This window comes from Acanthochromis polyacanthus, chromosome 2 (genome assembly GCF_021347895.1).
Source record: "Acanthochromis polyacanthus isolate Apoly-LR-REF ecotype Palm Island chromosome 2, KAUST_Apoly_ChrSc, whole genome shotgun sequence".
Lineage (NCBI taxonomy): Eukaryota > Metazoa > Chordata > Actinopteri > Pomacentridae > Acanthochromis > Acanthochromis polyacanthus.
This window is the reverse complement of record NC_067114.1, coordinates 30,223,854-30,246,875: the sequence shown is the minus strand read 5'-3', so window position 1 is coordinate 30,246,875 and position 23,022 is coordinate 30,223,854. Positions and strand designations below refer to the sequence as shown.

General features: G+C 44.8%; 3 protein-coding genes across 4 annotated transcripts in view; all 3 read left to right on the top strand.

The window, feature by feature from the left end:
* hoxb3a (homeobox B3a) overlaps positions 1-23,022 on the top strand; it is an 84,876-nt gene that overhangs the window by 7,317 nt on the left and 54,537 nt on the right. The window contains exon 1 of one of the 2 annotated variants that reach the window (XM_051938240.1): positions 14,523-15,534. The exons of the other annotated variant lie outside the window; for it this stretch is intronic. The gene's annotated coding sequence lies outside the window, so the exon portion shown is untranslated. Of the gene's footprint in view, positions 1-14,522; positions 15,535-23,022 lie in introns of those variants that run through there. 2 annotated transcript variants of the gene reach the window in all.
* hoxb6a (homeobox B6a) lies at positions 1,993-6,782 on the top strand. The gene is made up of 2 exons (XM_022195937.2): positions 1,993-3,621; positions 5,550-6,782. Exons 1-2 carry the CDS (start codon positions 3,039-3,041, stop codon positions 5,831-5,833), a joined length of 867 nt encoding a protein of 288 aa, XP_022051629.1. The 5' UTR covers positions 1,993-3,038; the 3' UTR covers positions 5,834-6,782.
* Positions 10,425-14,048, top strand: hoxb5a (homeobox B5a). Its single transcript, XM_022195936.2, has 2 exons — positions 10,425-11,317; positions 12,703-14,048. The coding sequence occupies exons 1-2, from the start codon at positions 10,627-10,629 to the stop codon at positions 12,948-12,950; spliced, it is 939 nt and encodes a 312-aa protein (XP_022051628.1). The 5' UTR covers positions 10,425-10,626; the 3' UTR covers positions 12,951-14,048.

The window sequence follows — 23,022 nt, the reverse complement described above, 5'->3', positions numbered from 1 at the left end:
AGGCCTTGCTAATTTTCCCATTTATGAAACATGTTCAGCGTTTAAAGCACATATGCAGCCTTTGGTGGAAACCCTCGGTGAGGCCTGCCATTAATTTACGCTGCGTGACACCATTTAATTCAAAAGACGGTAAACAGCATTCCGAGCGGTCTGCTTGTTTTACACAGACTTATCCCGTCCCAGTAATTTCTACTGTAGTTAACTGCTACTTTGGATAAATCAGAATATGCCATTTATCTGTCAGGACGTCATATTTCCCCTCCAGGCTTCAGCAGGTTCCACTAATACTATATGCCAAAGCCACAATCTTGTTAAGACCGAACTAATGCATATGGCTGTGTATATATATAATGATAGTATTACCGTTCTGTGTGTGTCCCGGGCTGGAGGCCATGCCTGTCCTGTCCCGACTGTTAGTGCTCATTAATGATTAAACCACAGTCAGCTCCAACACAATGCTGCTGCTTCCCGTTCCCACAAAGCGGAGAGGAAACGGAGCGTCCTGCCTGCAAGCAGAGAGAGACACAGAGAGAGGAGAGAGGGAGGTCAAAATGAAAGTTTAAAAAAAGAGGCGAGATTCTCCATATGTCTGTAGGATCCTGCAGAGAAAGCGAGAGCCCAGCATTAAACTTATTATCTGTCCTCCTGCATCTGAGAGAGGAGGCATCGGATGGGAGGAGGGCGAAGTAAAAGTAAAAATAGAGCCTTTGTCTCTATTTGTCAGTCGGACTGTCTGCAGTTTGGCCATGCAGACAAGTCAGAGCCTGTGCAGGGAAACACGAGAGAGAGAGGGAGACTTATTTATGGCTGCGGTTATTTTATGACCTCAGCAACACATATTCCGTTTGGAAGTGAGAATAGAAAGAAGGGAGACTTTAAAATGCTCCGTCTTCCATTCTCTCCTTTTGGTTTTGTCCATCTTTACAAAAAGAGAACGGGCTGGAGGGATAAAGAGGGAGAGAGTTTAGTGAGTCATTACAAAATGTTAAGCAGGCCTGCACTGTGTGTGTGTGTGTGTGTGTGTGTGTGTGTGTGTGTGTGTGTGTGTGTGTGTGTGTGTGTGTGTGTGTGTGTGTGTGTGTGTGTGTGTTCTCTGTTTCTTTGCATTTTTTGACTTTAAAAATTTAAACAAGTATACTAAAAGTTGCCAAGATAACATAATAATAATAATATAACCTAGTGCAGGAAAGTTTGTGGTGAAAATTAAGTAATTAAATTTTAATTTTTCTCTCTCTTTTGCATATGTGAATATATTTTTACAAACTGTAAAATGTGAAGCATTTATGCAGCATTTCTTTTATTAGAAGCACATTTCTGTACTGTATAGCTAACTGCTAAAAATCTCTGACCTTTTTCAGACTAGCTTTCAGTATTTCTGCATATTTATTTATTGTGTTTTTAAATGTATTTTTATTTGCACTGAGGCTACTTCAGGCTAAATAGGAAGAATTTAAGACTGCTCATTTGTAATTAATGTGATTAATTCAGTGGAAGTTGTAAAATTGCTAAATGAATCGATGATGGCCACATTTCTCTTGCTCGTGGCCGCAGCATGTATACTGGAGGCTGCATTAAACAGATTCCTCTTGAATATATGGCCACCTAGGAAAGAGTTTCAGGAGCGAGGCTATAATCAGTGTCAGGAAAACGGGGGAAAAATGGGAAAGTTCGGGGCTGTTTCTTTTCTTCTTCTCCTTTTACATCTCAGCCTAATCAGTGTCACAGTAGAAGAAAATAATAATTCACGGCGCGCATTGATCAAACCCACCAGACTGCTGCAGAATGTTTGGGAGGAACACAGTCCAGCATTCATGCAGCACAACACGGCTTATCTTTCAGCAATAAAACATTAACAGCTATCAGATTATGCTCAGAAATCCTTCCCAGATTATCAATTGCTCTTTTGATGGAGGGAATAACCGCGATGAAAAGCCTGCGGTGGGAATATGGCGCACATATTGACCAGGGAGGGGCGCGTAAATCTACCCACCGACCAAATCTACCGGCTGCAAATACAAACACCTCAATTATAGGAGTGCATAGCCCACATTATATTGAAGGCTAACTCGCACGCCCGCCACACACACACACACACTCACACGGGACCACACATGAGTCATGCGCGCTCCTGGCTGTGATTTACGCTCGACAAATTCATTTTAATGCGCTCGGTATTATCTGCAAAGCGCCGGGAATATGTTTTATTATTCGGTGGCCTCTAGTGGTGCAGCAGCAACCCCCCCCTCCGGGAGAGCGCGTGTGCGTGCGTGCGTGTGTGTGTGTTTGAGAGAGCTGCTGGGTTTTATGGGCCCAACAACAGACGGAGGAAGACACACAGGGAGAGAAAGAATCAATTTAACGCGCCGAGGATTCCGGTGTGATTGCGCAATCTCACCGGGAACCGGAGGAAGATTAGAAAGAGACTGAATGAGAATTAAAAAGAGAGAGCGGGAGATTGAAGAAGGGAAATAGGAAAAGGAGAGCGGTTGTGGTGGAGCTGTGGGGGGGTCACAGTGGTTCCCAGACCCCCTCCCTCCTCATCCTCTTCCTCTCTCCAACGAAAGGAAAAGGGGCGAACGAATGCCAGGCACGGAGGCTTCCCATTGGTCAGCGGGAGGTCAGCTGGTCTCTGCCTCCCCCCTCACCCCCCTCATCACCCTATCCCGTTTTCTACACACACACACACTCGCTCACCCCCTCCCCTCTCTCTCTCTCTCCGTCCCACACTGGCACTCAGCCACCCCGGTACCCCCCACCCTCACCCTCCTCACCCCCTCCTCCCAATCTGCGATAAACTAAGTGATAGCAGCAGCCCGTCGGACTGTCGGCTATAAAACACAACAAATCATAAAGTGCAGGCAGGGGAAGGCAGAGGAAGGAGGACGGGAGGGAGAACCGTTAGCCGTCAGCCTCCGTCTACTCCCCCTTCTTCTTCTTCTTCATCGTGAACGTTGTTGTTGTGTTTGTTTCGTGCCCTCCTGTCCTCCCCTCTCCTCTTCTTCTTCTCTTCTCTTCTTCACCTCTCCTGCTTTCTCTCGATGAGTTCCTATTTTGTCAACTCCTCTTTCCCGGTGACGCTACCGGGAACGGGTGGCGGAGGGCAGGCGGCGGCGGCGGCGGCGGCGGCAGAGTCGTTCCTGGGTCAGATCCCGCTGTACTCGTCGGGATACGCCGCCGACCACCCGCTCAGGCACTACCCGGGGGCAGCCGCCGTCACCGCCGCCGCGGCCATGGCATACAGCGCCAGCGGGGGCGGCGTGCACCAGGACAAACCGTACCCGGGGTCCACCTACTACCAGCAGGCGACCAACGGAGCGTACGGCGGGCACCGTGCGGCGGCGGCAGCGGCCGGGGTCGGTGTAGGGGGCGCGACCGGAGCCGGTGCCTGCGATTACGCCACGGCGGCAGCGGCGGCAGCAGCGGCAGCCACGAGCTTCTACCGGGACAAGGAGCACCCGTGCAGTCTGGAGGAGCACCAGCTCGTGTTAAGCCAGGACGGCATGCACCGTAAAGCGGAGTGCGCGGGGCTCGGTGGGAAGGGGCTGTTCGGTGAGACGATGGACGACAAAGCGTCGTCAGCTCCCATTTATCCGTGGATGCAGCGGATGAACGCGTGTAACGGTGAGTGTCTTCTTCTTCCTCTTCCTTGCATATTTTATGATCCCCGTCATAAAACTGACGTTTGTTTCCTCTGTCAGCCTCTCCGCTGTCTTTCTCTCGTCTCCCTCCTCCTCTCTCAGTAGCTGCTTTATGATCCCCGTTTGTTGGCCTGTCAGTCAGTCATGTGCTCGCTATTTTATTGTCCGTCATAAACCGGGTTTGTTTGGGTTGTAGCTCCAGTTACTGAGTGTGACCTGCTGACCGACAGCTACCGAGCAGAAGGAAGGAAAGTTAGAGGAAAAGCCTGTCATACAGTGTTGTGGGTGAAAACAAGGAGCAGATAGAGAGATAGAGGTTAGTAGACAGAGAGGAAACTAAAAGCATGCATGCTCTGTGAGTCAGCTATCTATTTAACAGCCCGGCTGTTTGTCCATTTTTCATTTTAAAAACCTTATTCTTATTTCTGAGATCTGCTGCAACCTACAAGTAAAATAAAATTATGTAAAAATCATCAACAATCCTTCACTGAAGCGCATACAAAGAGAAAACTTTTTGTTATCCGCTACTGATAAAAACAGTGATATCAGAGCTCCAGCTACTATTTTTTTTAATCACTTCTCCTCTGCTATCTAATACGGAGCCTTTACTGTTAACCTTTTACCGCAGACACTGTTTATTCTAAACGGATTAGATAATCAGGCCTGTAAATGCTGCCAAGTTCGGAGGTACAGTGAGCCGTGCAGGGCCAGCTTTAGCATGATTTATCCCAAAAATACGCACAAGTCTGTTTTATTTCACAGCGCTGCGCGTTCAAGCAAAGTGTAAAAAAGTGTTGTGGGATGCTGAGCAGTTAAAACAGAGTATCTTTGTTTAACTGAGAAAAACGGCCTGTTGAGAGTGCAGTGAGTAATGGTGGATGATGCAGGGCTACTGTTGTACAAAGCCCTGCAGGACACTCCGAGTTATGACAGATGAGGTGGAAACAGGCTCCGCCGCAAAGAAATGTATAAGGAGCAAAACGCAGAGCGGGCTATAAATGACAGCTGAAGATGTAAATGGCAGCTGGAGAGAGAACAGAATGGCACAAAAGCCCCGCGTACTCCTCCATAATCCGGTTTGGCTGAGTTTTTTCTGTTCTTCATGGATCTTCAGATTTAGATATGTGGCCTGAGCAGTGTGCGGTTTTCCTTCTATGATCTGCTTTTCAGATCAATACACAAACTGAAGCTGCTAAACTGACAACATGGCGATTTGTTTACCACCAGGGGCCAAAACAGGCCTCCAGATAGTGTGGAAGAGAGCAGACCAAAGCCCTGGAAGCTGATCCTCACCGGGGAAATACCGGGAGATATGATCGTCTGTCCTTACCTTTATTGTTGTTGTGGTTTTAATAATAATAATAATATTTTTTAACGTGTGCTGGAAAACCCTCTTCAACAATGCGCGCCTTTCTTCTCCGTTTATCACTGAAATTACTTAATACTTCACCACAGAAGTCATGCAAGTTTTAAAGTTCATGAACTTTAATTCATAAATGGACTGGTTGTTAGGTTTTCATAAGAGAAAAAATTAGATCAGAGTTTCAGATAAAAAAAAACAAGAAAAAACAAGTGGCACTTTGAGCAGCCACACTAACATTCATTTAATCAAATATGATACAATTATATTGTACCGTGTTTTTTTTATTAAAGCAGCTCATTTTCAGAAGGATGCTTAAAACACAACTGATTAGAGGGTGGATTAACTTTTATTGATCTTCAATTGGTGGGTGGAGATGAGAATAACAGAACCAATGAGATCACAGCGCTTTAGAATAGAATAGAATAGAATAGAATAGAATAGAATAGAATAATAAACTGTATTTCCTCTAACGTGACCAGCTGTTTTTACCAGTTCATGTGTGACCTGCTGCTTAAAGCGTAACTCTCCGTGCGTCTCTCTCCTCTCAGGGACCTTCGGCAGCCCCGGGAGACGCGGACGGCAGACGTACACGCGCTACCAGACGCTCGAGCTCGAGAAGGAGTTCCACTTCAACCGGTACCTCACGCGGCGGCGGCGGATCGAGATCGCGCACGCGCTCTGCCTGACGGAGCGACAGATCAAGATCTGGTTCCAGAACCGGAGGATGAAGTGGAAGAAGGAGAACAAGCTGATCAACTCCTCTTCCTCCTCGTCCTCTTCCTCCTCGTCCACGGTGAACGGTGCAGATGAAGAGGAGAAACGGACGGAGTGAATTCACAGAATAACGGAAAGAAAAGGGAAAAATAAACTCACGTTCAACAGAAAAGGAGGAAGAGGAGGGTGGAGGAAAAGACATGCTGGTTATTCCCTTCCCCTTCCCGTCTCAAAGTTCGTCCAGACGGTTTTCTGGTGTAAAAACTCTGGGAAATGTCGCTGTACATTTTCTTTCTTTCTTTCATTTTTACCTGAGCAGGGTGGACTCGTTCAGAAAGAAGGACACGATCAGATCACCTGCTTCTGTAGGCTGCTCTGATAACTGGACAGAATCATTTGGACTGCAGAGAAAGAACCGTGTAACTGTGGGATTTCTTCATTAAAATGGAGAAACAAAACATGATAAGGGGTGTTTAAACACAGCCTCAGTAAATAAGTAATCCACCACCCAACGGTGACGAGCTGCATTCCAACAACACTACCCAACTTCTTCTCCTACCGAGATCTCCTTTCTTATTTTTGTTAAATGTACTTCCTATGTGTCAGGCACTTGTTTCGGAGCTTTAGGACTTGATTTTCCTCCCTGTTATTTTTCTAAATGTGCTGTGTGTGTATTTTAATTTCACTCTCTGGAAAACACACACGCGCAACACGACGCGGGGAGGAAAACGCCTATTGGAGAAGTGTAACTATGTCATATTGTGTTCATATTTAAACTGTATAGAAATAAGCAAGAGGGGGTAAAAATAAAAAAATAAAAATACCACCTTGTAGGGTGAGGGTAATTAGCGGGTGGGGGTAATTTAACCTTTCCAGCTGTTTTCCAGTATAGAGGTGGGGGGTGGGGGTGTTATCCTACTGATGTTATTCTGCAAACTACCTAAAAACGTTCAGGAAAGTGTATATTTTATGGATTTTTACATTGTTTGTTTATGTTAGTCTTTTTTGTCAAGTAATTGCATATACTACCTATGAGAAATGTTCAATAAAATGTAAAGAAACGGAAATTAGAGAGGCTCTGCTGTTATTTTGGGTTCAAACATTAACGAAGTGCGACATTCGGGTTTAGTTTTTATGATTTAGTGGAATACTTTACACCCGCGCGTAAACCTTTTAGCCTCTGCGGCGTGTGCGCGCACATATTTACGGCGTGCGAGGTGAGAGCGAGGCCCGTGGGGCGCGAAAAAAAAACGCACGCCGCGACGGTCCGGAGGGGAAGTGACAAGGAGGGCGCGAGAGCTGCCGCTGAGGGCGCGCGCTCTGCTAATTGATGAGCAGAAAGAAGGGAGAGAAAGTTGACCTGTCCTCGAGCCAGACACACACACACACACACACACACACACACACACACACACACACACACACACACACACACACACACACACACACACACTTCAGACAGACAAAGTGGACAATGTCCTCGTGACCCTTTGAACTCTGCGTGTCCCCTGAGTGACCGGCGCGCGGCTTCCATCTTGGGTTTCATTGATGCGCGCGCACCCAAAAAGGCCCTTTTGTAGCCCGCGTTCGTTCCGTCATCCCGTGCTCCTCATCAGCGCAGTTTAAACACACAAACATGATAACAGAGTTAGCATCATCACACTTAGAAACTACATCCTAACAGAGCCTGAAATGTTCCCCCACTGTTTCTAAATGTAGAAAACAAAAACACAATAACGTTATTTTAATGCTATTCAGCTTCCTTCAACAACAGGTCTTCCATTTGCATGATAAAATTCCATATTTGTGGCATGTGCCTACTGGAGAAACACATTTACTGTGATCTTTCATCTCATTAAATTCCATTTAAGTTTCCCAGTAAAGCCTCGTTTACTTCTCAGATGTGCTGCCAGCAGACAGCTCAGGTTGTCAGTGAACAATTAGCAATCTGACTCAGAGTTTAGATTTTGTATGATTTAATGTAATTTGCAGTTAAATATCAAGAAGTGAAAAACACAGAATACACTCAGACTCACCATCAAATGACCTCTCTTAACTTTAAGTTTAATAAGCCTAAAGGTTTGATCTACATCATGTACGGATGCATGCTTGCGGCTGTGATCATATCCAGAGTTGGGATTCCACTGCAGAAGAGAAGCTCCATGCTGGCAGATGTTCTATGTTAAACACAGTGGAAGTGATTTCACTGTGACCCAGAGGGCTCCTTTTACATACAAACACATTAACTGCACACACGTGTTGGGTGTTTCTCATATTTTTGGCAACAAAAAGAAAATGTTATGGGTTTTTATTTTGTCTGTGCTTGAAATCTGCTACTGAAAGGCTCATTCCTCCATATAAAGTTTCATGGAGTGTTGGAACTTTGCACACTGTACTCTCTGAGAGTCTGAAAGTGTTTTATTAGACCATAAATCTGAAACTAAAGATAAATATCTCCCAAACTGAAGCATCCTAACATCTGCCTAAAATGAGGATTAAAGTACTGGATAGATTACAAAGAACCGTGTTCACATTTGTGCTTGGTTTGTAAAGTTATCTTGTGCAATTTTAGATTATGATGATAAAATGTGCTGCTAAAATGAAGCCTTTTGCTTTACCGTGGATTCAAACCCAGAGTCCTGAACATCCTGACCTTTGGGATGACAGAAAAAATGAATAAAAAATGACCCAACAGATGAAGAATTGTTACAGAAGATTAGATGTAAAGTAAACACCAGAGGACTCAAGATGCTCAGCAGATTTCCACTTTTCTATTCTGAGCCAAAAATGAAAAATCACCAAACTGCCCTTATCAGAAACTGTGGGATTTGTTTGGAGCAAAATGTTTAGCGAGCTGTTTCATAGACCAAATATTCGGTGTGATGGTAGAAATCTATATATAACAAGGGGAGTGTGTTCAGAAGTGTGTGCCAACTGGGTCAGCGCCTCCTCCTCTTTGTCCCTGGCCATTCCTGGTACATTCTGAGCTGGGTGCTTTTAGGCTCTCCGGCCTGCTTTCAGGCCAGCAGTCGGCTGATTTAGTGCTTATATAAAAACTCCAGTGGATAAAATAATAAATATTTGATCCGTTTTGTGGATTTTAACCCCCTGTTGATGCCTGTTGCACTTGTTGTTTTTTTAACTGCCTGGTTACTTTGTTAAATTCAAGATGACTTCCATAGCAACTGCTGGTTGGTGTGGCTGACACTCAGTGTGAGAGCAGCTGAGTGTCTGAAACGTGGCCTGCAACTACACACACTCCCCCACAGAGTACACTCATTTGTATCATTTCACACACAAAAATCTGGAATTCTTCATCTGTCCCTGCTCTGGGCGGCGTGTCGGACTTACAATGAAACATGCACAGCCGAGCGCACACTGAGGCCTACTGCAAACACACTCAGACACACACACACTCACAGGCACCCTGGCTGAAATGCATCCCAACCAGGGAATCAACAAATCATAAATCAGCAGATTTCCATCCAGTGTGGACGTCACAGATCAGGTTTAACATTCCTCCTCTGCAGCTGGAAGGGAGATTGCAGGGAGAAAGAATGAAAGGGGAGAGAGGGAAGGGGCAAGAGAAGAAAGAAAGAAAGAAAGAAAGAAAGAAAGAAAGAAAGAAAGAAAGAAAGAGAAGAAAATCTAACATTTTTCATAATCTAAGTCTGTATATGAGTAAGCATCTGTGGTGGTAATGCTTTAGGTTAATGTTAGTGTGTGTTTTTTTACAGTAAAAATCTGAATCTGCAACACTTTTGTGTGATATTTGTGTTGAAAATGCCCACTGTACTATGGCAGAAAGAGAAAAGAAGGAGCACTGTACAATGCAAACTGAAAAAAATAATACTTTGGGTTGGTTTTTGGTAGCTGACTGAGTTGAATATTAATAAGTACAGTAAAAATGTTTGAACAAATATACAGAAATAACCCCTTTTCCACCACCGATTGTTGACTGATTGTTTTAGACAGTTAATGATTGTATGACTTATTATTTTTACTAAAATTATTCTTTTAATAGCCACACTTGCTATTCAAATTATTATTATTATTAATGTTGTTTTATTTTTCCTCGTAGGCCTAAATTGTGGATGGAACCTTCCCTCAGCTCTCTGCTGAAGGTGTAATGTTTTGCTCCATGTCTGCCGTGTTCATTATTAACGGGTTATTTTATGGTCGTCGCCTCCTAATTTCCAGCCTCAGCAAAGGTCAATTAACAGGCCTGAGTGATGACACACACACACACACACACACACACACACACACACACACACACACACACACACACACACACACACAGGGAGAGAAAGAATATTTTATAGCTAACAGACTCTTTTGGAGGGTCTACTTTCTGCCTCTCCTCCTCTTTCTGTCTTTGTGATCAATGCAATAAATTATGTCTGCAGTAGGTGGCGCTCTGAGCTCACCCCCTGCACCTCTACCAGTGGAATAAAGGCTGGGAGAGAGGAAGGGAGGTGGGGAGAGAGAGGGGGAGAGACAGAGAGAGAGCTTTCCCCGCCCAGCCCTTTATCATTAGAAACCTCAGAGCATGAATTACCTCTCCAAAGTCATCGGCGAGAATTTACGACTGGTCAACAAAAGCACGTGACCGCCCCCCCTTCACCTCCCCACCTTCTCTGTGTCTCTCTCTCTCCTCCCTCACCTCACCCCTCACCTCCCCCATCACACACACACCCCTCCATCCAACACACACACACACACACCACCCCACCCCCATATTTGGACGGCGCATACATAGCTAAAAACGAAGTACAGTGCAACGCCATAATTCACTAATACATCATAAATCGTTGAAAGTACCCGCGTTATAACGACCAAGAGAAATCTAACAAATCAAGCGCCCCTTAGTACTCAACTGTAAGCCTGCAACTCTCTAAAACAACCTAAATGAGCTCTTACTTTGTAAACTCGTTCTCGGGGCGCTACCCAAATGGCCCCGACTATCAACTGCTAAATTATGGAGCCAGCAGCGGCGCAATGAACGGCGGGACGTACAGGGACTCTTCCTCCGCCAACATGCACCATGCGACGGGCTCTTACGGCTACAGCTACAATGGCATGGACCTGACGGTCACCAACCGGGGAGGGGGGAGCAGCGGCGCCGCCAACACCGGAGGACACTTCGGAGGCGGCTCGGTCGTCGGGGACTCCCGGGGCTTCGGCTCCCCGGCGGCGGAGAGAGGCTTCAGACAGCCGTCCAGCTGCTCCCTCGCCTCCGCGGCGGACTCCCTCCTGTCACCCGGCAGTGAGAGCACCAAGCTGGGCGCCCAGAGCTCCTCTCCGCGCTCGGATCAACCAGGAAGCGGTAATCTCAGCTCTCCAAACCTGTCTTCAGCCTCCTCCGGCGGCGGCACGGCGCAGCGCTACACCGAGCTGGACGACGCGTCACCAGAGACCGAGGAGCTGCAACACAACCGGGACGCCGGGCACGGCAGCAACCCAGCACCTAGGACCGGGCACCCGCAGCCCGGGCAGAAGCAGGAGGGCGGCCCGGCGGGATCAGCCGCTGGCAGCACGGGCAGCGACGGCCAGACACCACAGATATTCCCCTGGATGAGAAAGCTGCACATTAGCCATGGTACATGCTGCTCTTGTGTTTACAGCTTATTAGCTCTGTATCATGGAAGTTCCAGGGCGATAATATTCATATTGCTGGCTCAGTAGATTGCAGCCTGTACGTATGGACACATGGGGCTGGTGACAGTTAGTGCTTCTTGGAGCTACATGGGGAGCCATAGTGCTCCGAGCCTCTTTGAATACACACTAAGATTTAGCAGACTTATTGCTGCTTTGATTTGATTTGAGTAAACTGGCTGCTTGAGAATAGCAGAAAGACACACAATTAGCCACGGCTTCTTGTTTTTGTCTGCACCCCATCGAGCCCTTTTCAGCTGTTTCAGTTTCATATTTTGATTTGGCTGTCATCGTAATAGAAAGCACGAATTACCTGTTTTATGTGATTTACAGCAGATGCCCATATTTCACTATTTTTTTACACCTGAAAATCAGAAAGTAACCAAACAGAACAGCTGGCCAACGTCTAGTTAAGCAGCTGAGCAACTTCAGTATTAGCGTGTTTTTTCAGTGCATCAGGGTGCAATTCGTTTTAAATTTTCCTCCTGTAGAAGACAGGCACGCCGGATGGTTGCCCCCTCTGTCTTTTCTTCCTTTTTTTTTATTTTAGCAAATTCCACAAAAGCGTCATAAATCTGTCAAGGGAGAGGCAAGCCGGGCAGCAAAGCCCAACAGGCTGGGGAGCGCAGACAGAGCAGGGTGGGAAAAGAAAGAAGAGGGAGAAAAAGAAAGAGGCCAGCGAGGCTTTGGAAGCTGCTGCTCCTTTGAAAGTGAAGCTTTATTACGTGTGGGAACTTTATTAGAGAGGTGAGGCAGAGGACGGGGCAATAAAATCTTGAAGGGAGCTAGAGGGAGTGAAAAGGGGGAATATAGAGGGTGATGGTGAAGAGGGGTGGTTAAAAAGGAAAATAGTAAGGTGACAAATAAAAGCAAATCCTTTAGCAGAGGCTGTGGAGTGGAAATGGCAGAAATAAAATGTGTCAAGAAATACTGTGGTTAGAATGGGGGACAGTTTAACTCACTGCTGCTGCGTCTTTACGCACTTTGATTCTCAGGAAAATGTGTGAGATTCTGCCTTCTGTATTGTGTAGTTTATGTTTGGCGGCCATAAATGAGGTGAACACAACAGAATACAACCTGTGGCCAGAATATATTAGAATGCAATGCAGCAAACCTGCAGCAAACAATGTGTTTATGAATAAGTCATCACGCTGCGTCACAGAGGTGTTGATCCAGTGGTATTTTAGAGCATATTTCCTGGTTCTTTTGCATTCTGGGGTGTTGTAAAGTTGCAGTTTATGTTGCCAGCTCTCTGTTTGTGTGTCTGTCTGAATGCTGACCGTTTGTTGGTGCCTCCTTAACCGCCATTTATCCGCTCCAAACCCTCAGATATGACGGGCCCCGACGGGAAACGGGCGCGGACGGCGTACACCCGCTACCAGACGCTCGAGCTCGAGAAGGAGTTCCACTTCAACCGGTACCTCACACGGCGGCGGCGGATCGAGATCGCGCACGCGCTCTGCCTGACGGAGCGACAAATCAAGATCTGGTTCCAGAACCGGAGGATGAAGTGGAAGAAGGACAACAAACTGAAAAGCATGAGCCTGGGCACCGCCGGTAGCGCCTTCCAACCGTAGAGATGAAACCATTTGGAAAAAAATTTAAAAATATAATATCCATCCGTCCATCTGTTTGGAAAGGTTACTACCAGGCTTCCCAGGAGGGACACGAGACAGAAACAGCAGGAAAATTAAAGAAAACTTGAAGAAAAACATAAAAAAGAGAGGCCAGCAGAAAATGGAGCTAAAGAAGAAGACGGTGATGAAGAAACAAACAGATTCCAAATCTAGATTTAAAAACATTTCATATTATCAACCGAGTACTGTACAGCAGCGCAGCACTTTTATTTGTTTGGCATGTTGGTCTTTGGTGTTTTAGGGCAACGTAAAAATAATGACTGTGGTACTTGCTCTTGTAAAAAAGAAAAAAAATCTAAAACTTAGTGTTCCTGTATGTTGTCGTCGTTTTTAAAGTAGCTGTCCGGAGGAGAGGATGAATATGCTACCTAACTACGTTTCTACCTTACGTCCTACCTTACAACCTTGCTACCTATTGTTTAATGTCTAAATATCGTTTTACGTGTCAAGTGCCGATGTTTTGTAATTGACCAAGTGCTTTCTAGAGAAGTCAGCATGTGAGCTCTTACTGTAAGTTATTTACACCCAGTAACCGTGTATATCCTACTAGTTTGAAGCCCCCCACCCCCCACAGTCCACCCCGCTCGCTCTTCTCGGACTTGCCATTCAAATCTGCTCCTATTTTTATTGAGGACGCAGCGAAGGTGTGTGAGTGTGTTTGTTTAAAAGCAAATCAGAGCTGCCTTCATCTCCGCATCCATCCATAATGTTGTGTATAGCTCTAATATTCGGAAAAGTGTAACTGTATCATATTGTTATTATTATTGTAATTATTGGATCTATGTTTCAGAAATGATGTATATAGATATATATTGACATTTTTAAATGTGACCAGTTGGCTCTTTGTAGTTGCAGTGTGTGAGTGCGCGCATGGATGAGGTGTGTGTGGAGAGAGAGTGTGTAGGTATGTAAGGGAAAATGGCTACCGTCCTCTAAGGCCTGTAAGCTTTCTGCCAGTGAGCTTTTTGTATTTGTTTGTAACTTGGAGTAAAAAAAAAAACCCAGAAACAATAAAGTTCCTCATACTCATCAAAAGCAGATAGACTGAAACAGCTGCTCATAAACCAAACTGCCGCACAAATGGCTTAAGAGGGATTGAGGTTTACACGGGCCAAACGTTTTAGAAGCCTCTAAGATTTGTTGGAATTGAAGCAGAAAACTGGTTCAATCAGTTCAAACTGGCACATTGTTTTGTTGTTCCGTATTTTATGTTTCAGATGCAAATCTCTGCCCCTGGATGGCATCGGCTGTCAGATGCAAAACTTTGAGTTCTTTAAACTATGTTAGTCTACATTACGAAGTCTGCCTGAGATGAGAAATAGCCTGGCACTGTGTGATTTGATCCGGATGAAGCTTTTTGCAGGTCTGGGCTATTTTCTTTTTCAATGCGAGTTCAGTTCTTGCAGGAAAAAAATATCAAGTTCCAAAACTTCGCTGTATTTTTACTCTCTGCCTCTTTTGCATATTTTTGGAGTATTTTGTGACATCTGATGCAAAAATCTATCCCTAAACAATGTAACATTTTCACTTCTTCCAACTGATTCACTGTGGAAAAACAGGGCTGCTCCATGCGTAAATACGCGCCACACCAGCATCACTCCGGAGGCCTGTCCTCTGTTCTCCAGGCCTCTCTTGAGCCCTAAACACCACATTTCCAAGGCGACAACCTCCTGCATCACAGCAGCATCACAGCGCCGAGCTCACCAATCACTAAACAAGCTGCATTAAACGCGCAGATACACACGTGCACGCACATACACACGCACAGGCCTGTTTCCATCTCTGCTGACCAAGTCTGACAAGACAACAAACTACTCGCGGTGGACAAATTGGTCACTTTTCTCCCTTTTCCGCCCTAACGGAGGCCACTCCCGGACAAATTAGGTTACCTTCTCCTGATTTCCAACTGTAAACAACCAACTGAACTTTTAAACTCACCGGCTGATGGTGCTGCAGTTTCCCTGCTCATACACGGCTTTGTTTCTGAGCTCAGGGGGGGAAGAGGTCCAGCTTCGAGCCTCATCTGGACACAACCTCTATCTCCTGCCTCTTCTGTGTGTGTATGTGTGTTGAGATATTTTTTTAAAAGCTAACCCCCTTCTGCTTTGGGCCAAACTATAAAAAAGAAGGCAGCTTTGACATTTACATGTCAAACAGATGAGGGTTTTTATCTCCAAGTTGGATCGTAAAGATCAGGCCTGGCCTCAGACTGATACCTCTCACTGGCTCTCCTCTGGTCACGTGGGGTCCATAAAGTTAGTTTTATGGTTTTGGGGAGTTGACAATGTACTATATATTTCACATTCTAGAAAGCAAGTGACGGTTTAACGGCTTCGCGGGGATCCTAAAGGGGTCAGTAAAGTAGAGACAGAGCGGGAGAGGGAGGGAGTGTGTGTGAGAGAGAGCAGGCCACTACTACCGGCCGCTGTTTCAGCTCCGGTTCACACTCGGAGCCCGGAGATCTGCTAGCTGTTCGGCTCTGGACTCTGGAAAACCCGGTGGAGAGAAAGAGTCAGGACGCACAGTAAGTAGAGTTAGAAGGCTGCCTGTAAGTGGGGGCTAAGCAGAGAGAGGGTGGGGGTGGTAAAGTGAGAAAGAGGGGGGGGGGGGGGTGTAATTACCATGTCACTCAGTCGCTGTGTACTGCTCCTGTATTAACGTGCTAGCAGAGTGCCGTCAAGCTCCGGTGTATTTGGAGATATTTGAGATACCTCGTTGTGGCTGGTAGGGGCCGCGCGACGTTCGTGGCGTCACAGATGGCGATGGAGTGAGATTGTGGATGTGGTGGTGTGTATGTACGCGCAGTTGTCTGTATCCCCAAGCGCACTTGCGTCATTTTAGTGCGTGCGTAATGATGGCGCACAGACACTCAGGACGCTGTGTATTTCTGTGGCTGGTGGTAAACACAAACTGGTTTACTTTGGTACAGTGATACTGTATGTCTGTATGCATATGCACAACAGCCAAAACTTTAGAAAAAGTAAACTGGAAAGAGAAAGAAATGTTGGTTGGAATGACGCTCAGCCTGCGTAAAGACTAGTTTCAGGTTCTACAGCATGTTTTTCCTTCTTACATTTGAACACGGACGGCTTGGAGTGCCTGGATAATGCATTCGCTGAAAGGTTGATGAATTGACACAAAACAGCAGATGTTGTTGGTTGCTGTTTATGTGATTTTTGAAGGCGTGAAATTGATCTGACTCATGTTGCTTCTCCCCCTGGATCAAACGGATCAAACGGATGGATCACCATTTTACGCACAGCCATCCTGTGCGTAAAATGGTTTCAATAAAGGATGAAGAGTTGTAAAAATGTCTCTATGTGCTAATATTAACTAACAGTTTGATGGACAAGGACACGCGCGCGCACGTGCACACTCACATCCACCCTGAGGTGATATGCGTCCTTGGGTACAAGAAAATCTTTGTCTGCCCTCCGCCCTTGTATTTTCCAGGCAGGATGGGTGTGCGTGAAAAAGCGTTGAGGATACAAACATTTCCAAGGCTCACCATTCTAGTCCTTAGAGGGGTTATTTTGTGCCAGAGCTTGGGCCTGCTGTTTGATTCTGAGCAGGCGTACACGCACACTTTCTAAAGTGCCTAACTCAAGTTGTTTTTGCAGCAAAGAAAAGCTTGTAATTTAAACCAAACTTAAAGTATGCCCAGATGAATTTACAAACTCCAACCATCCAGAAAACCAAGACAAAAACACAATATCTGTTACATGTTGCCTGAACGTATTCTACGAAGCACCACAGTTTTTCATCGGTGAAGGACAGCAGCAGCACTGAAGGATTTAACATGATGTAAAATGCAGATAATCTCAATTTTATACAGCATCAGTCACAGCTTATAACCCACCATAAATAAGGAATTAAACTGCCACAAAAGCATTCCGGTCGACAATAAAACTTAAATCCTCAGAATATCAGCGATGCCAGAATCTGCAGATTTGCGCTGAAGCTAATGGAACTCTAACAGCCTTTAGATCAGATTTAACACCCAAATACACAGAATAAAAGAAACCAGTGCACGGACGTGGCACGACTGAACAAAATTAAATATTAATGGGATTTTCTAAAGTAATACTTTGACGATGCAAAACATGCATTAAAACAAGCAGCAGGCCCAAATGGAGGATTCAATTAGACAACATGTTATCTAAAAGTTAACTCATCTGAAGCACCAGTGAAAGCCATTCCTCATAAATAAAACATCAGAACTAATCAAATGCAATAAAATAAATAAATAGACGGAAATAACGTTTTAGGGACGAAATTAATATTTGAGAATCTGATACCCAGCTGATGCATTAGAATAAACACTAATACACTTGTTTTGAATTTAGGGAGAAAAAAAATATCACTTTATTGTCTATAAAAACTTGCTGTGATTCTGTGAGCTAATAATAAAAGCAGCTCAGGTTGTGTTGGATGAAGGGGGAGAGGGCGGACGTGTTAACAGCACAGAGTCTTACTGTTTCCACTGACCCTGTAAATCTTTATTAGTCCTCCACACTGTTTCTCTCTGATGTCTGAAACGGGACTGAAGCTGTCAAACAGCCCGGCTACCAGTCACGCGGCGCCGTCCTCTCCTCGCGCACGCCCGGTTCTTATTGCTCAGATCCATCATGTAAATTGTTTAATGTCTGGTGTCATGAAGCCTACATGGAGTTTTTGAAACTTTTTTTTTCTCTTTTCGTTTTTTTTTTTTTTTTTTTTTGGGGGGTGGGGGGTGGGGGTGGGGTCACCCCCTCCCGGTGGATTGTTATCACGTCAGTTTTCCGGGTGGCCCAACTGTCGATCAAAGAAAACGACGCCACAATAAGACAATAAAATTAATAGATCTCCTTTTGTATTAAGGAAGAGCGCAACATGGCGCCCTGAAGAGGCCGACAAGGTATGAGGAGATGGATGATTCCCAGCGCTGAGATACAACAGAGGATAGGTAGTACGAGACAGAATTAAACATAGGATACGAATTTGTTCTGAAGAAGGCAGCAGCAGTTTGTGGATAAGAAAATATAACGCAGAGAAAAGCCCAAGAACTGTGCTCAATGAAGAATTCTCTCTATAAAATAGTGTTTTCAAAAAATCCTTGTTGGTATTTTCTCCTTAAATTCTGCTGTATTTGATTTTAAATTTAGATTTATATTACCATGATTTTAACTTTATCTATTTCAGTCCTTCAAATGATGTATCTCCCCCTCTGCTTTACAAAGTGCTCCGCAGTGGAAGTAAACCTAACGTGAAGCTGTTCTTACACTATTTATACATAAGCCTACAGTGTACTTCACGTATGAGTGCGCTTTACCCCGTCCTGACCACGCAGTTAATCCGGTGTCCTCTGCACTCCACTAATAAGTGAGGAGGAATTCTGCTTTCGGAAGTCCCTCTCTGCTCTCAAACTCTCATTTATTATGTTCCCTTTACACGTGAAGTCAGCCTGGCCCGATGCATTTTCAGTCTGGGGATTCCTGGTGCTGCCCTCCGCCATCGCAATGATTTTTCACAAACTTCACAAGAATGTTATTCGGAGTCATGTTTGGGATACCATAAATTACTGAGGCGCGAGTGGAGAGGGGGCGAGAAGAGTCAGGGAAGCGTAAAAGGTTTTTTTGGAAGCCAAGAAAATTAAAATACGTGTTTCTAAAAACGCTAAACATAAGATGGTGGTATTTTTCCCGGCTGTATTTAATAATAATAATGTTTAGTGCGTAAAATAGTAATTGAAATTGTGCAAAATGTATTTTAGGTATTTTAAGAAGAATAACTCCACAAACTAACATTTTATTTTATTTTAAACTGTGCTTTTAATCTAAGGTGATTATTTTTCTTTGCAGATCCCATAATAACGCTGCACTATTATTTAATTCTGAAACAAACCAAATTATAGTAATAATATCAGCGATAAAAGGATAATTTTAACTGATTTCTGCAAGCTACTGTATGTTTGTATTTTTGCAGCCTGTTTTATTTCCCCCAGTATGAGCTAATGTGGCATAACGGTCCATAACCCTCAGCCACGTTTAGGCGACATGTGTGCGTCCCGGGAGCCGCCTGGGTCCTTGAGGAAGTTTCAGTCCAGTAAACAGGAAGGCAAAAAAAACTTCCCCGTTTCATTTTTCATCAGCTTCCTCCTTTTAATGATGATACAGGAACACACACACACACCACTCTCCATCCATACACATACACACGGGGACGGGACATGACACGCGTGACACAAAATGTAGTTCCTTCTCTTGTCGGGATAAGTGAGAGAGGCTGTGACATGGGAAGGCGCAGCAGCGGCTCTGTATGGGCTCCTTTGTGTTTTTTTCCCTTGTGTGTGTGTCATCTGTTTCCCGTTTATGTACACAGGGCAGCTCCAGCCTGCCGAGCCGCTTCTCCTCAGCTTTATGTGCATTATGTGTATTATGTGTACGGGCTTGCTGCTCCTTTGAACTTGTCGGGGCTGTCAGAAGGCGCTGAGTTGGGCTTTGCAGCCTGTGTGTTGGTGATGATGAGTGGGGTGAGTAACTAATGCGACTGGCCTTTTTTCTGTTTTGTTTTGTTCACTGCGTATGAAAGGTGTGTTTGTGTGTGAGAGAGTCGCGGGCTTTGTGTGAGAGTAAGTCGGGTGTGTTTTGTTGGGTTTGTGAGGTTTATTAGAAAGACATGAGAAACCCGTTTGTGATTTTACGCACAGCCATTTGCGCGTAACTCCTGGAGGGGATTTGGTAAATTTAGGTTATCTGCTGCGTATGAAGCCTGTTCTGTGGAGTAGAGACACAGACAGGGATGTTGTGGAGCCCACTGGGAGAAAATAAAAGCTGCAGAGCTATATGCCCTGTCCTCTGCTGCCTCTGAGCTGCTGCTCTCATCTTTTTTCCGTCAGAGCATCTCCTGTGATTGCTTTACGTTTAAATTGGCATTTGCGAAGCCTTAATGTCTGCTGCATACTGATAGGGGTGAACCGCGCGGCCAAGCCTCATGAATAATGCATGCAGAGGAGTCACCGCGAGGTCAGCAGACAGACTCGAGCCGCGCACCAGCGCTAGGAGACGTCCGCGCAGGCGCAGAAGAGGGAGGCAAGCTCGCAGCCACCGCAGTAACCTCCATGGCAGAGTGTTTGTGTGTTTACCTCACCAACATGGGGGAAAGGAATTAGCAGGCGGCTGTTTTTATTTATCTGCAAGTGTCTCCCATTTCCGGAGCAGAAGGGAGGGAAGTTTGTTTGAGACAAACGAAAAACTTCCACAATGTAAATGAGGCAGACTGCGTAAATACGCAGATGTAACCCACAAAAACACAAGGTATTACCCACACCATCAATTATAATACAATTACCACGATATCACCGCTGGTTTTAGTTAAATTAAGAGCACATTAGTGTGTTTAAGTTAATCAGCACTCTTTAAAAAAAACACTGAAAGCTCGGAGTGAAGGGAAACCCGCGCTGATTGGGTTATTATTTTAAAAGTGTTTGCAGTCGATAAAAGCCTTATCACTGCCTCTTTGTGAGACCAGAATAGGTTTTGTTTGCTTTGGCGACCGGTTATGACAAGCTGATAACCTTGCAAATATTTAAAATAATAGCCAGGTCATGGGTGTATATTTGGTTTATTCTGCAGGTTCTATGCAGAGACTGTAAGCCGAAGAGACACAGCGGAGAGATGCTGACAAAAAACAAGAAAGGAAGTCTGTTCACAAGTGAGGAAGGTTATAGATAGAATACATGTAGAATAGGCTAAAATAGATCAAGTTGTCTGTAACGATAGGCTGCGGTAGGATGACTGCAGACAATTAAAGATATGCTATAAGTAAGGCCAAATGTACATTGATCTAATGCAATTATCAATTAAATAATATTAAAAAGCAGGCCTAGCAGTGCTTTGGTGTGACCTAATAATAATATTAGTCTGTTAGAATAAAAATGACACAGCCAACCCGCATTCTGCTGACAATTTACACCAGTTCGTGCCTCCTCTGCATAAAGTCTGCGTTGTGGCTTCTGTCTTATTGTGATTTTTCTTTAAAAATATAAGTTTATTTCAGGATGTGTTGAGTACTAAAAACTAAAAAGGCTCCACCACAAATTTACATGCATGCTAATAATATTATAGGAATAAAATGAGTGCTAAAACACTCAGGAACCGACTTTTACTTTTTATTTAAATACATGGTTGCAAAATAATTTTTCAAAATCTAATTCAGGGATTTTAATGAACAATTTAAGCTGTAAACATAATTATTGGTTTAATCAATTTAACATTGTGTGAGACTCAAACGTTTGTGGGTTTAGAACTAAACTCAGGTTGAGATAATTTAATGAAATCGACCCGATGAGTTATTTTTTCTTTACCTTGAGCTCAGGACTTCAGGTCTCCTCCCTTATTTTAACATCACAGAATAATTTTAGAAAATTAGACAGATAATTAAAATAACATTTGATTGCAGTTTGACCGTGTAACATATTATTCCGACTATTTACACAACGTGTTGCTTTGCTTTTGTCATAATTAAGAGTGCAGTTGTGTGATTGTTGGCCTCTTGCCTTATGGAGCCTTAAATGCTCTTTTTTATTCCTTCCCTCCACAAACACTAACTCCTCCGCTTTTATTGCTCATCCTCCTTTATTCTCTGGGCCCCTCCGTGCGTTCAGCAGGATTTTCCCCACAGAATGCAGCTCTCTCTCGCCGCCACCAGAGCCCGCTTCAGACCAGGAGGAAGGCGAGCGGCACCGAGCCCCGCCGCCGCCGCGCGCCTCCCTCCCAGCACGCGCCCCCCGTCCGTTTAGAATCCTAACCGGCGATAACCTGCACCGACCTGCCGTCCGCTAAAATACACACCTGTCACCGCTCTGCAGGTGATTAATGTCTGCAGACACACACCTCTGTTTAAAGTGTGAGGCAGAAATACAGGTTTTAAAAACAATACTCTGCAAAGAGGCGCCCTCCGTTAGCCTCCTCTGAGCTGTAAACGGTTTAAATCTACTAGCAGCAGAAACACTGGGCAACATGAACTGTCCTTGTGCCTCTCTTTCCCTTATTTCACCCCCTCCGTCTTCCTGCCCGGGGCAAAAGAGGAGGAGGAGGGTTATTATCAGGAGGACAACATGGCTGGATGTCCGAGCTGCCCCGCTAGCCTCCTACAGCTCACAGTTCACCAGTTGAAGGGTCAAAAGTTCACCGTCGTGCGTGAGTTCCGCCCTCCTCTCCCCTCCAGACCCAGTGCTGGATGTCAAAGGCAAAAAAAAGAGTGAGGGAAGGAGGGAGTGAGAGGTAGGGAAGGAGGGAAGGGGTACAGATGAGAGGAATGATGGAGGTGAAGGCCTGACCTCCCCTTCCCTCAGCCTGGAACAAAAGCAGAGCTCCTTCTGTACAGAGGGGAGATGAAGGGGAGGAAGGACAGGAAAAATGGGGGAGACTGGAGGTGGAGGTGGGAGGGGAAGGTATTCGGTGTCATGGAGGTGGGTGGATGTGTGTGGGGGGGTTACAGGTGTTTGGCTACACGTTTAGTTCACACCAGCTCGCCTTTGTTTCTAATAAAATCCTCTTTTTTCCAACAATTACTGCAGATCTTCATGGATTTACTGAGAAATCTGAGGAGCTTCAGCAAAAATACATGCTTACTCTTAAAAAACCTGAATAAGAAGTGCTTTTTACTGAATCTAGAGGGATATGCTTTACTGAGAGGAGGTGAAAATACCAAAACAACACTTCTGTTCATTCGTTACTGTAGTGAAAAAATGTGCTGATTAAAAAATAAAAATACACTCATTAATAAAACATCCATTTTACTCACTCCTTTAAGCTTCTATGAATAAAACAGTAAGTTGCTCTCATTATTTATTTGACTTACTGACATTCATGTGTAAACTTATTAATACTTCACTCATAATATGAGCTATAGCCGTTGTTTATCCTGCATGTTTATTTAAAAATGTTTGAAAACGTGCACAATGTGACTGATAGCTCACTTAAACAGCATCAGGTTACTAGAAGTGTGTGTTGTGTTTTCAGCAGAGATT

Bases quoted from the DNA above. Each gene is read 5' to 3' on its own strand.
- hoxb5a (XM_022195936.2), top strand. From the start codon at position 10,627: ATGAGCTCTTACTTTGTAAACTCGTTCTCGGGGCGCTACCCAAATGGC. The intron at 11,318-12,702 runs GTACATGCTGCT...CCAAACCCTCAG, and splicing joins AAAGCTGCACATTAGCCATG to ATATGACGGGCCCCGACGGG.
- hoxb6a (XM_022195937.2), top strand. From the start codon at position 3,039: ATGAGTTCCTATTTTGTCAACTCCTCTTTCCCGGTGACGCTACCGGGA. The intron at 3,622-5,549 runs GTGAGTGTCTTC...CTCTCCTCTCAG, and splicing joins GCGGATGAACGCGTGTAACG to GGACCTTCGGCAGCCCCGGG.